This window comes from Nyctereutes procyonoides, unplaced genomic scaffold, assembly GCF_905146905.1.
Source record: "Nyctereutes procyonoides isolate TBG_1078 unplaced genomic scaffold, NYPRO_anot_genome, whole genome shotgun sequence".
NCBI classification, from domain to species: Eukaryota; Metazoa; Chordata; class Mammalia; order Carnivora; family Canidae; genus Nyctereutes; species Nyctereutes procyonoides.
Window position 1 is genome coordinate 13706387 of NW_026575082.1, and position 14547 is coordinate 13720933.

Here is a 14547-nt window from a genome sequence, read left to right on the forward strand (position 1 = left end):
GCTCTGTTCTAGATTTCTAATCTACCATGGACTGATGTGTAGTCATACGGCACGTGACCCACAGGCGGCTCCCTGTGTGAGTTCACCAACAACTAAACTAGTCTATTCCTGGTACAACGAGATGAGTTGCCTTAAATGAGTCTATTTACAAATTGTGGCAATGTCAAATCACCACGTGTTTCTAAAATGTTAAGTCTCAGTTTCTACACATATTTCATTGTGGAAAAGTAACCAGCACAGGTTAGAGACCACACTTGGAGTAGCTCTGAGTTAGAGTCTCATCCCCAAGGGACTCACAGACTGGTAGGTTGAAACCAGATAAGAAGAGCTTAAATATCTCCAGCTAAAGAATTGAGGGCTCTGGGCCTTCTGAGACTGCTCCAGAGGCTACACAATGGAAAGAGATGGCTCAGTTAGGAGACAACAGTAGCAGGGAGAAGGAAAAGGAAGGGACAAAGAGAGAAACCTTGTGAAAGAAGAACTGATAGAATCTGGTGGTTGACTATAGACAGGGTCCAAAGTTTCATGCTTACAGAACCAGTGAAGTGGTGCTGCAATCAGTAAAATAGGAATCCAAGGGAAAGAACTAGTTGATAGAGAAAGAAACTGAACTGTTTCAGGGGTGTGTGGGTAAGTGTGCCAGTATGGGGGAACCAAGACAGCTCAAGTGGAGTTAGTTCCGAGAAGAGAAATAAGGGTTAGAGAAAGACAGGGGAATAATCAACGTGGAGATGGAAAATAAATAACAAATTCCTGAGAGCACAAGCAACCACTGAGGCAGAAAACAGTGATCAGGGAGAGAGATGTTGGTAACATCCAGTTTGCACCAAGAGAAAAGAGGAATTATTAATGATGCCACAGAAGACACAGTATCAGACTCAAAGAAAGTTGGTATGAGGAGAAAGATTAAAAGAAAAATGATAAATGATCACTTTTCATCTGATGTTACATTTACATCTGAAGGAGTAAAAAACCCAATAAAATTAGCCCTTTGCAGAAACTAAGTGAAAGTCCCCTAAGTCCCCTCACTAGGGATGCCTGGGGGACTCAGTGGTTGAGCATCTGCCTTCAGCTCAGAATGTGATCCTGCGGTCCTGGGATCGAGTCCCACATCAGGCTCCCCACAGGGAGCCTGCTTCTCCCTCTGCCTATGTCTCTGCCTCTCTATTTCTCACGAATAAATAAACAAAATCTTAAAAAAAAAAAAAGTCCCCTACTACCCTCAATTTAATTCTACTAGGCAATTCTACTAGGGCAGAATTACAAGCAAATCAGACCAAGATCTTCCCCTTCTCATCTCAGTGGCCTGGAGGGAAGCAGTAAACTAGGCGTAGTCATTCAAGATGTAGAGTGTCTCACCGCTACTGTGGTCTTTAAATGTCCTGCAACTGACCTCATCTAAAAAGATCCAATTAGAACTAGAAATCTGGGTGGCTCCATTTAAAAGGCCTTAAATTCTTTAATATGAAAGTTTTCTAAATCCAAGTGACTCAGAGACAAATAATGTTAACAATTTAGAAAGAAAGTTCAGTGCCCTCTCCTGTGACATTCCACAAAGTTCTTGAAGTCAGATAAAGTACTACCATTTGTATTCCTTGAATTAGGAATTCTTGGTCTGCAAATTGCTAACAACATTTCCCCAGGTGCAACAGGCATGATTTCTTTAGTCTGAGGAAAGGGAAAGGCAAGTAATTTTTAAAAAAAATATTTTATTTGTTTAGAGAGGGGGGGGGGGAGAAAGAGAGAACATATGAGCCAGAAGGAGAGGCAGAGGGAGAGGGAGAAGCAGGCTCTGACGCGGGGCTCGATCTCAGGACCCTGATATGACCTGTGCCGGAAAGCAGATGCTTAACCCACTGAGCCATCCAGGAGCCCCAAGGAAAGCAATTATTTGAGGGACTGGAATAAATGTGTTTCCAAAGCTAGACCATATAAATACAGAAGAAAAGGAGCAAAAGAGGATGCTTCTTTATATTGACAGAAGTCAAGAGGCCTCAGTGAGGGCTAGCGTTATCAACGGAGAGGAAAGTGGGTAGTAAGGAAAAGAAAGAATCATCTTTGACAAATGGGAGGAGTAAAGAGGCTAAGAATGATATCTGAGCAGGTTCCATAAATAGAAAATAATTCCCAATGAGGTAATAAGAATGATACATAACACTGGGAGTATGAGGCATTGAACTAATATCTTTCCCAAAGTCTATGAATTAGGTTGTGTTATTAACTATAATTTAGAGATTAGAATATAGTTGCACATGAGACATTAATTAATTTCTTGCCCAAGATTTAACATCATTAGTATGTGGTCATCAACCCCTCGTTAATGGAGGAATTAGTTTGGTTGAAAAAGTATCAAATTGGGCAAATTGTTATGAAGGTCTAAGCCTGATATGTTGCTTTGTAGGAACTCAGTCCCATGACAGTCTCTTGTTCCCCCCCCCCCAAAAAAAAGATACTTAGAATAGCTTCCTCCTCCTATACTGATTCTTTGTAGATTAGAAACTAAAATTGAACCTCACATACTAAGGGATTATCATAGCACATCTTTAATGTAGCAAGGACCATGCTAGCAGTTTTCAGTAGAAGTTTATTTATTTAGCATGATCAGGAATAAAAATGCAGGTTTTTTGCTCTTATGAGGGGTGAGAGTGGAGGTTCTAGCCAAACTTGGGCCTAACAGGAGGTTATGCATTTAATATTTTTGTAAAGAACAGTAAACTAAGGGCAGAGCCACCTGGATAGAAAAATAGGAAATTAAAATAAATAAGTTAAATTATTCAATGAGTACATTGTATTACATTAGGGAAGTCAAGGAAGGAAAAAAAAATTAAGAAAGAAGAAATGCTCAATGATGTTAACTGTCTCAAGCCACAGAAAAGGAGGACAAAGAGAAAAAATACCCACTTTGCTCTCAATGATACAGTTTTTCATTCACATAAATTGCAACTAACCAGCTTGCTCGCCTTGCAGCAGAATGTCACCAAAAGGGCTGTAACCTACTCCTAAATATAAGCCAACCACTTACATGAGATCTATTTCTTAAAAATAGTTACCTTAGATCCACATGTTTAATGTGAGGCATTTTTCTTAAAGCTTCTAGCCTCAGGGTCTCCATACAGTTTCCAGACATACAAAGTTTATCCACAGCAGTCAATTTCTCCAAAATCTCTGGAATGTCAGTGAATTCATTGAAAGAAAGACCAAGATAACTAAGCTGATGCATGTTCTCCAACTCAGGAGGAAGTGCCTGGAGAAAGTTTCCATCCAGCAAAAATGTCTGTAAGCTAGTAAAGGAAACATAAGAATTATAAAGAGAACGTGTAAATTCTATGTGTTTATTATCAACATGCAAGTTCCATAAGTATAAATCACATCATTAGGAAAAGAAAATGAACTATCTTTTGCAAAATGCATAAGGAGAGTACCTGAAGCAATAATATACCACAGAGAAAAGATCAGAGATAAGCATCTTAATCTTTTACTGAAAACCAAAATTATGACCCATTTTCCCAACTTGGATAGGCATAATTGGGAACAACATGAACTAACTACAGTGTGAATCAGCCCCAATTCCCATCTTTCATTGTTATTTTAAAGATTAAGTCTTAGAATTCAACATAACTCAGAAAATGAGAAAGTAAGCATGTCATCCCATGGGGAGATGCTCCTCTGTGGGGATCTTCCAATTTTAAACAAGGATATTTTAGTTTTTTACAAGATTCTAAAGAATATAAAAGCTAATAAACTAACTCTACAGAAGAGCCCAATCTCTTGCTTTGGGGCCAAGACTTACATGACCAACATAACAAGTTAACTAATCATTTGCTGTGACCCCAGTGCAGCTTCCCGGGGGCAGGGGGGTAGGGGGGTAGAGGCATTCTGAGGGATACTATGCAGTGGAGCTTAAAGTATGTACTTGTGCATAACTCCGACGGCTGCTGGGACTGCTCGAAGAGCATTGCAGGACACGTTCAGCTCGGTCAAGGTTGGAATATTGCAGACGGCTAACGGAAATTCTCCTAAATGATTATTGGAAAGATTAAGACTCTTCAACTTGGTGAACCTGTTACAATAAAGCAAAAGACAAGAAAAGACAAATGTCATAGATGCATAATGTCACATTATTTTAGCATAGCGTTCGAAATAATCTAACCCAATTCAACTGAGGAGGGAATGAGCCCACAGAGGTTAAATGTGCAGCCGAGCTGGAATGCACCTCTTCAGACTCTGAGGCCAGTGTTTTACGTAAAATAAAAAACATTATAATTAAAAACAAACAAACCTGTCAGTCTAGAATAAGACTCTGTTGGAGTAAGGTTTTTTAGCTTTACCTGGGCCAGCTTCATTAACACACCACTAATTGATAACACAGAGAGGGAAGGAGAAAACAGGCAGGTCTAGCTCTTCTGGAATTTCTGTGTTATCCCACACTATTCACAAATCTTTCTGCTTTCACTTCTCCCCAAATATTAACCTGAGATAAAAACTTAATTTATCAGAAGTACACACTCTCTCAGGGAACCAAGTTTTATAGTTTCAAATTTAAGAACCAATTATTATCATTGTTTAATCTCAATCCAACAGTTCATCCTGTTAACCACACCCCCTTTCTGGAAAAGCTCTTCTTCGGTTCACTTGCACTATCTTTTCCTCCCCAGCCCTCTTCCAATACTCTCCAATTCTTTCCTCCTAGGTCCTTTCTTTTTTCTTCCTCATCTCTTCTTCCCCACCCCAGGGTCACACAATTCTCACAGTCCTGTGCTTGACCAGTTTCTTTCCTCTCTCTACCCTGCCTTCCTTGGAAATCATTTTGCTGCTCTGTGAACAACTCTCAACTGACCACACACCATCTCCTGTTCCTGGGCTACCCTACAGCATCTCCAGTGTGAAATTCAACCTATGTCTTTCTCCCAGACCAGCACTTCCTCCTATTCTATTTTTGTGAATGGCTTTCATTTCCTCAGTTGTCCAAGCGATTAAAGAAGTCATCTTTAAAGTTTTATTTCTTCTCAGTCCGTCCACTACTGACCTCTACCCTTTCTTTCTGAGATGAGAATCATATTAGTTATTGCATTATGCTAATTATTTTTAAAACTGCTCAAGTCTCTATATTGGGCAGTATGCATAATGCCTAGAAAAGACATGCATATCTTAAACATAACTCCAATTCAATTCAATCAGCATTTAAGGAAATTGTCCTGTGACCCATCTGTTGAATTTTATAATAAAAAATGCTAAGCTTTACTTTATTTTTTAAGACTTAATTTCTATATTTGAGAGAGAGAGCACACGAGCACACAAGTGAGAGGAGGAGAAGGGAGGATGGGACAAGCAGACTCCTCACTAAGGAGGCCAAAGCAGGGCTGATCTCACCACCCTGAGATCATGACCTGAGCCGAAATCAAGAGTCAGATGCTACTGAACTATCCAAGCACCCCTAAGTTTTGTTTTAAATAGCAACATAAAGTTTATTCTAAACAGAAAGGTGACAATGGGCCTATTTGACATGTTAAAAGTGACACATTTGATTTTTCTTTTACAATAGCAATTTTCTTGAATGGCAAAGTATAGACAGAATAATATTTTAAATTAAAAAAAAACTTAATTACTACTAAACCTGAATAATCATTTGAAATTTGTTTTATACTTTACAATGTGATTCATTAGGCCTTCTTAAAACAAAGAATGCTTATCTTTTATTCTGACTAAATCATCATGATCTATTCATTACGTGAGCTAGAATTACAGATTCTATTATTCCTAGTTCAGAGGTTCTCAAAACCTGGCTAGAGGACCCTGGAAGAGGTCCCTCAGACCCTTTCAAGAGAATCCCTCAGGTCAAAACTACTTTCATAACAATATTAAGATGCCATTTGCCTTCTCCATTCTTCTTTTCTCTCAAGTGTCCAGTGGAGATTTCCACATGGTACAGGGGTGATAGCATATCTGACTGGTTGCAGAAACAGGAGAAATCCAACTATCTTCTATTAAGACAGACACGGAAAGATTTGCAAAAATACAAAACGATGACACTTTTCTACATATTTAGTTTTCTAAAGTAGTTACTTTTTTTTCTTTTTTTTTTAAATAAATTTATTTTTTATTGGTGTTCAATTTACCAACATACAGAATAACACCCAGTGCTCATCCTGTCAAGTGCCCCCCTCAGTGCCCGTCACCCATTCACCCCCACCCCCGCCCTCCTCCCCTTCCACCACCCCTTGAAGATTTTATTTATTTATTAATGACACACACACACACACACACACACACACACACACACACAGGCAGAGACACAGGCAGAGGGAGAAGCAGGCTCCATGCAGGGAGCCCGACATGGGACTTGACCCTGGGGTCTCCAGGATCAGGCCCTGGGCCGAAGGCGGCGCTAAACCGCTGAGCCACCTGGGCTGCCCTAAAATAGTTACTTTTCATAAAAAAATGTGTAGGTTAATAAGACTGGGTTTATTATTTTTCTAAACGAAAATATATTAAAATACTTCTCAGTTTAGGTTTTTAATGTAAATATCAATAGATTTAATCCACATAAATAGAAACTGCTTAAGGTCTTCAATTTTTTTAGAGTAAAGGAGTCTTAATATACAGTTGCCAGATAAAATACAGAAGATAAACAACAGGTTTTTTTTTTTTAAGTGTAAAGTATGTCCCAAATATTGCATGGGACATACTTATACAAGAAAAGAAAGAAAGAAAGAAAGAAAGAAAGAAAGAAAGAAAGAAAGAAAGAAAGAAAGAAAGAAAGAAAGAAAGAAAGAAAGAAAAGAAAAGAAAGAATTGTTTTTCCTGAAATTCAAATTTAACTGGGTGCTTTTCCTCCCTTCTAAATCTGCCAACTCTATCCTGAAATAGATGAAACTGCTGTTCTAGTCCAAACAAAAACAGTATCCTACTTTCTAGATATGATTCCTCATTTGGTAGAAGTGGCCACAGTTTAAAAATATGCACGTAATTAAACTGAACTTAGAAAAAAGTTCCTCTAGGAAGGAAAAAGACCTTCCCTAAAGACATTATCCAACAAGAGTGGAGATGATACGATTACACCTCCAGGACTTAAGACAGCAAATGAGAGCACTGGCTTTTGGAAAAGTATTTGTCAATATCATGGTGGGTGGGGAGGAGGAGCAGGGAGTATCTTCAATTTTGCAAACAAATTTACTATAACCACACCAAAGGAAAGCAGTATTAAGTTGAAGGAGTAAAAAGAAAGTTGAAGAAATGAACAGAAATAAAAACAAGTAAACTCCATAGTCTATGTATATATATTTGGATTTTAAAATGGCCACAGGCTCTAAATATAAAGAAATGCAATTATTCTTTATATCAATTCAATGATACAAAAACACTACCAGACCTTACAATAAAGTGAACTGTCTTCAGTTCCAGGGGTCAAGCATCCCCGCGCAGAACAGGAGTCTGTGCTGTCTGGTAAGAAAGCCACAGCCCTCGATGACTATAGAACACCAGAAGTGGGGTTAGCCCAAACTGAGATGTTCTCTAAGTATAAATATACACTGGATTTCAAATACTTTACACAGAAAAGAACGTAAACTCAATAATGTTTTTTAGAACAGATAGCAATTTTGATATACTGCATTAAATAAGATATATTGTTAAAATTAATTTCAACTGTTTCTCCTTACTTTCCCTAATGTGGCTACTGTTAAATTTAAAATTCACGTATGTGGCTCACATTATGTTTTCATGGACAAGCATTTTCTCCATACTAAGGATATGCAGAGTTCCAGACTTCTTTACCCAAATGACACCCAACCTTATTTTCAGGGCTTCCATGGGCCTCTTCCCTGGGCCCACCTTCTTCACCTAGAGGCCCTAGGCACGGACAGAACTTGGGACAGTGTGTCCACAGACCTACAGTGAGGGATGGAGCTAGAGACACAAAGAAAAGACATTTGGGCCCCTGGGCCAGATCTCCCAATGCTGCCAGAACCAGTGTGAGATACTGAGAGGGGTCTGAAAATTCTAAACTTGATACTACGCTTGCAAGTTATTAAATCTGTTAAGGTAGGAGGAGAGGACATATTTTATTTAACAGTTTATTAGCTTGATTACAACTTAAATATTTAGATATATGGTATGGGGCCTCCATTTATACTCTTGCCCTAGACCTGTACATCTAAGTATTTTAAATTTTTTTCCTTCCTTCTCATCATATTCCCTACATCCCTTGTATTCATCCCTGTGCAGCCCATCCTCCAAGTTCTTCCCAGAAAAGAACACAGTGTTCAGCAGACTTGTTTAGCAAACAAAGCATGGATTGTTTCTGAGAACTCAAGTTCTTGGTCTGAACACATTAAAATTCATTTGTTTTGGAAACTCTAACCCTTACTCTTCTTAGAGTTCCACTTTTTCTTTACAGATGTGGAAAGCAGTCCGATTACAGGCAACAGGCATCTGCCAATTCAAAAATCCCTTCAAAGGTAAGAGGGAAGGTCCACCTAGAATCTACTTATCTCAGGTCTTAAAATGGGGAAGAGATACCAGAGGCACTGTTTAAAAGAGAGATAAGAAATCAAAATGGGGAGTGGATGACCTTTCCTCCTTTTACCTTCACTCAAAAAGAATGCAGAGGAGGTAACAAGGTGACAACATAGTGTTAGGTTAGAAAAGACTGGAAATCTCTATGTCTCCTATAAAATAAGACTTTGAGCTCTGTCATGCTAAAAGGTGAGCCTCATAAACTATGAAACATGCACAGACTCAGATTCCAAAATAAAACTGGTTCCATTTCCTCCTTTGGAAAAATACATATTTGGTGAAATATCTTAAATAATTTTAAACTACTATCACAGTTCCTTTTTCTTTCTTTACTAGTACAGTTCTTAAACCCTAAAATTAAGTCCTTAAAATGAAGTTACATTGTATTTGTTCAGATTACAAATATTTCCTGATAGCTGTTCAATGTAGGTATATAGAACAGAATCAGATCATAAAATTTCACATTAATAAAAATTACTAATGATGATCGTAACAACGATAGTGGTTGGTTTAGCAGTTAATAAGGAATGACTCTTCTGATGTTTTAGAAACTAAAAGGATAAACTCTGTAGTTTATTTTTAAAAAACATCTGTTATATGCATATACCTGTATATATATATACACACAGTGCCAAGGCTAAAAAAGTTAACTGAAGTAGATATATATTCTTCATTTCTCAGTTATCTAAAGTGAGAATAAAGGGGCCTCTGAAGTCATTTTCTCTCATTTCCCAAGCTCACAGATAAAGAAAGTAGGCTCAGAGAAATTGTGTAAACATCGCATACAACCTGAAAATACCGCCTTTCAACAGCAGTTCTACTTCTCATCTCTCCTGCTCTTATTACATCTTATTAGAGACTTTAATATAAATAGATATCAATTACTAACAATTCTAATTCACAGGTCAAAGAGTAGCCTCAGAGCAGAGTATGGAAAGCACTCTTTTTTAGCCTCACTTTCCCCCACAGAGAGTAGCAAGCTGTAGGCAATGGAGGACGATGAATATTTTGAACACCACGTGCAATTCCATTTAAACCAATTCAGGCACTACCCAGGGTTCACAAATTATCCAACAACCTGCAAAGTCTGACTTCACACTGTAGAGCAAGTGATCTGCTTTAAGGAAAGAGCTATAATTTGTGTCCATTTGTTCTATAATACAGCTCAAAGCAGGGGGTAAGAAATCAAGTTAACATTTATCCAGAGTCTTTATTAATTCTTAAAGCAAAGTTATGGGTGCAGTATTACAATATTACATTTAGCCAATGGCAATGGGCATTTATGGGCTTCTAGAACTTGGGTCTCGCTTAACATAAAGTTCCAAGGTACACTTGCACCTGAATGGCTCAATGGGTTAAGCCTCCAACTCTTGACTTAGGCTCAGGTGATGATCTCAGGGTTGTGGGACAGAGCCTGGCATCAGGCTTCACATGAGCATTAAGCCTGTGTCCCCTTTCCCTCCCCGACTTGTGCACTCTCTCCTTTTCTAAAATAAATAAATAAATCTTAAAAGTGCAATCAACTAAATACTTGATAATCTACAGAGGCAACTCTAATTGTGTTCACAAAGAAAAACTGAAGTCCTTTCCAAATTAGCTATCCTAAGGACCATATAACAAAGTATGGTATTGCTTGCAGAAGGCAGGGCCCTTGAAATGATGGATAGTCACAAGTGGAAAGATGGTAGAATGGAGCTGACACTACCACCGCTTTGCCAAATTGATGATGATGCTTTCATTTTCATTTCCTTCTATATTTACACTATAAAATCATAAGTATAGTAACAACGATCCTGTATCTAGACATAACACATGCTGTGCAGTGGAGGGGTTTGATATATTAATGTTCTTAATTTTTCCTTTCTTTCCCCCACTTCATACCATCACTAATGAACAACAAAGTAGAAATAGCACCTATGTTGAAACTGTTCCCGAGATAATGGAGCAATCACTAGTTTTTGTTGCTGCCCTTGCCTAGCTTCCGTCTTCATCCAGACAGAGTATGACATACTAGAGTCTACACTCAGCTTGAAATGGATTGTTTTCTTCAGTCACTAAATTTACCACCTATAATCTTCCAAGTTACTCCCACTACAAAAAGGAAGGGTACTTAGTTTCTTAAATTAACCTGAAAGGTTAAAATGCATCACATTTATGCATCCCATTTCCCTATCTCTATTAGACAGGTATATAGGTCTTTAAACAGATCAACTGCAGCTCTATCAGCTTATTTCATTCTGGCTTCTGAAAAGCCACTTGGGAGCAAGTGCTCCTTAGAGAATGAAGTGGAGCCATGTTTTCCAAGGGCAGCAAAGAAAAAGCCAATGTCCCTGATATCAAAGTTGAGAAAAATAAACAAATACAAATGCTGATTTTCATATGCTTTCCCCTCTTGGGCTTGTTTTGTCACGATCATAGACACTCTCAATCTTTCTCCTTTCTCAGTTTGTATCCATTCAATCCACACTCAAAACTCAATGGACAAAGTTCTTTATGGATATTTAGGAAGCAAAACCAAATAAATAGTATGATGACTATTCAGAGACATAATAATTAGCTTTAGATCCACCTAAATCTTTAGTAATTTTCCTTTTAGGAACTGAGGATAGATTAGAAAACTTTGACTGTAAAAATAACAGTATGGTGGAAGCACTTTTGTTTTTAAACATATTCCCAATGTGATTAAATGGGAGTCACATGTTACGTTCATGAAGAGGAAACCATGCTTGTTTTACTCAATGATTCTAACAGAGAGAAATCAATATTATTTTCTGGAGTTATTATTCACTACAAGTGGGTCAATTAGAAAAAGATTCCCTGGTGACTGGATTTCCATTTCATAGTAACAGTCTATGTTTCACTTGTTTTTTCCCTGTGGGGGAACATGCTAATACACTTTGGAAATTATTAGGCTCCAATATTAAGTAATGAAGGACCTACTCGAGGGCTGGAGTTGTAAGTCTAGCTCTGGGCTTAGTCTCCTGCTTTCCATTAATTATGAAAAGCAGCTCTCTAATGGCTCAGAGTGGCTGGACTTTAGTGGAGAGCTGCCAGACTGTCAGTGCTTGGGAATACTCACTATATTAGCTTTTAAGAGGATTGCTTTTATTTGATTACCAAAATAATACATGCTCATTTTAACAAGTCAAACTATAGAAGCATATAAAGATCACATTAATAGTCTCTCCTACTTCCTTCCAAATCCCATCCCCCTGAGTTAAACAGCGTCAAGTCTAGTATACAGACTTCGAAAGCTTCTCCTCCTTATAAAACACATATGTGCATAAATAGGAGATAGCCTCCCTCCCCCATGTTTTAAATGGGATTATATCACTCACATTTTTTCTATAACTTGTTTTCTCATCTACTATAAACAAATCATCTTTCTGAGACAGTAGGTAAAAGTTCCACTCTTTTGATAGCTGCATAATACACAGAGCACAAAGGTACCACAATTGATCCCATCCCTTCACTGACTGACATTAGGAATACTCCCAGTCTTGTTTTGCTATAAGGAATAATTCAACATATCTATCTGTGCATCAATGGTTTCATTTTGCAGTATTTATGGGTGCCCAATGATTTACCCATCATTTTGAAATCCAACAGGCTCTAAAAAATTGAAAAAATTTTCACTGATTCATGTGGTGACCAAAGCAGACCTGAACTGGTGTATTAATGTGAATTTATTCTCTTTAGATATATAAATGTGTCTGCTTATGGAGTCCCAAAGCACGCTAGAGGTGTTACAGAATATATGATATATGTGCTATTTATCTTTAATAATCTGAAACTCTCTGAAATCTGAAGCACAAATGGCCTAAAGAGTTTTGGGTAAGGGACTGGGTAAGGGATTGTGAACCTGTATTTCTAAAAGTGTAACTGATGGGTCTAAAAATACGTATAATTTAAATTTTAGTATGTACTGCAAAATTACCAAAATGTTGTAGAAATTCAAACTCCCAATTCCTTTCCATGCTCCCTTTGCTAGCATTTAATGTGAGCATTCTTTCCAGTATGGCTAATCTGATGGGCAAAAAGTGGTATCTTTTTGTGAAGTTCATCTTCTTCAAAATACATATTCATATCTTTTGCCCATTTTTCTATTGGGTTATTTGTCTTTAGCTTATCAATTTGTAGGACAGCTCCCTGAATATTAACTGCCACACCCAATGTCATATGCTGCATATGTGTCACATGATACCCCCAGCCTTCTGTTCATTTTCCTCCACTCCGTTAATGACCTCAGCACACATACTATTTTTAATTTTTATTTGCTCAAATTTGGCAATCTTTTCCTTTATGGAGTCTATATTTTTCACCTTGCTTGGGAAGGTCCTCTTATTCACATCCCAGAAGATGGCACAAAAGATGGCACTATATTTCCTAGTATTTATGTATTCCATTTTGTACATTCAGATCTTTATTGCACCTGGCATTTATTTCTTACATGTGTTGTTTGGTAGAAATCTACTTTTTTTTTTTTTTGGTATAGTAGTTAATTATGCCAACACCATTTTTTAAATTAATCACCGTTTTCAATATTCATTCAATTTCATACACTAGGGGAAGAGTGAACAAGAAAAAATAGCCTACTACTGTTCAAACAAAACAAAGAGAAAAGCATAGGTAAAAACAAGTTACGTTTACTTTTTGTTTCTATTTCTTGTTTTCCAAGAGAATTTATAAAATCAAATGCCTTGTTTTTTGTTCTTCCCAAGAGCCCACCTTGTAGCTTGGAGCCCATAAGATGCTTCAATTAAACAATTCATCTGACAGAGTAACTTGTCCCTTTTATCTGTAGAAGGATACATCTTGGAAAGAGTATCAAAGTACTTTTTAAAAAATGTGTATTAAATGTACTTTCCCTTGAGAAGGATTAGTTAAATCAGTGAGTGAAAGAGATGTCAGTTAGCAACTTTTTAATTTATCCTCCTTCTGATTCCTCTAGCGTGAACTTCGTCCTACAGCCTTGTTTTAATATATTTGCCCTAATTCAGGTATTATGACATAGGGCAGCCAGAGCTATAGTATTTATGTAAGAGAACAAAACAATTTGCAAAAGACTTCAAAGGCTGTCTTTCCTGGATATAGAAGGAAAGAAAGAATATTTTTTGCCCTACGTTCCTTTCGGACTTGTCTGTGGTTGCAGTGGCATAAGGCACATTTAAGTTACTGGGCCTACCTCAGGATTGCTAGGAACATCTACTCTTCAGAAGTCATGACTCAGCTCCTTTTAGCTTTCACACCCTCAAACTCTGATGCCCTGGGATTGAACTCTCATTGGTGACTTCTCGGCTTCTTGGTGCAATGATTTTTTTTTTCCTGTTGTCCCTTCAGGACAAAGTCCACCAGCCTCAGAGCCAGTGAACACCTGCCAGGGTCTTCTGGTAGTTTCAGCATGCGTACAAATGCTAATGTGGCACACAACCAGCTTCTCAATGCTTGAGCCAAAATAAACAGAAACCATTCTATCTTAATCCTAATCACCATTAATGACTCTCAGTACAAGCAAAACAGGCATATCACCTTTTCATATAACTAGAAAACAAAAATAAATGCATGCATATCTTGGATAAAACTATATTTGAGAAAAATTTGCTTAAGAATTGCCACAGAATAAGTATAGCAAAGCTACAATTCACAGACATAATTTTTGCAAAATAATAATCAAGGAAATCGAGAACACTCATATTGGCAACGATTACAATGGACATATTGCAGGGATGCAAATTAAAGCATTCCCTAAAGAGAGACATTTCTATTTTAATCCTCTTTTAAAATGATTCAAATAGGAGGCACTTATTGGCACTTGCTTTGTGCCAGACCTAGGCTAAGTTAACCCTATGTAGCCAGTAAGAGAGCTCCTACCCACGGGGAGGTGGGGGTAGGGAGATGAAAGGGGCAGGCTCCCATGAATCAAGGAAGTATATTTTATAGAAAATCACTCCAAATCATAAGACGGTAATCATGTGGAAAGAGCAGTCACTAGATCTACAGTAATCTACAGTAACTCTGCACTAACTAAATTCA

At 37.7% G+C, this 14547-nt stretch overlaps 1 protein-coding gene across 1 annotated transcript in view; it reads right to left on the bottom strand.

The window, feature by feature from the left end:
- LOC129514564 (PH domain leucine-rich repeat-containing protein phosphatase 1-like) overlaps nucleotides 1–14547 on the bottom strand; it is a 209175-nt gene that overhangs the window by 52496 nt on the left and 142132 nt on the right. Inside the window, exons 5-6 of the mRNA XM_055333244.1 lie at nucleotides 3914–4060; nucleotides 3051–3281 (exon numbers count right to left, since the gene is read on the bottom strand). Coding sequence (XP_055189219.1) covers nucleotides 3051–3281; nucleotides 3914–4060 — 378 coding nt within the window. The remainder of the gene's footprint in view (nucleotides 1–3050; nucleotides 3282–3913; nucleotides 4061–14547) is intronic.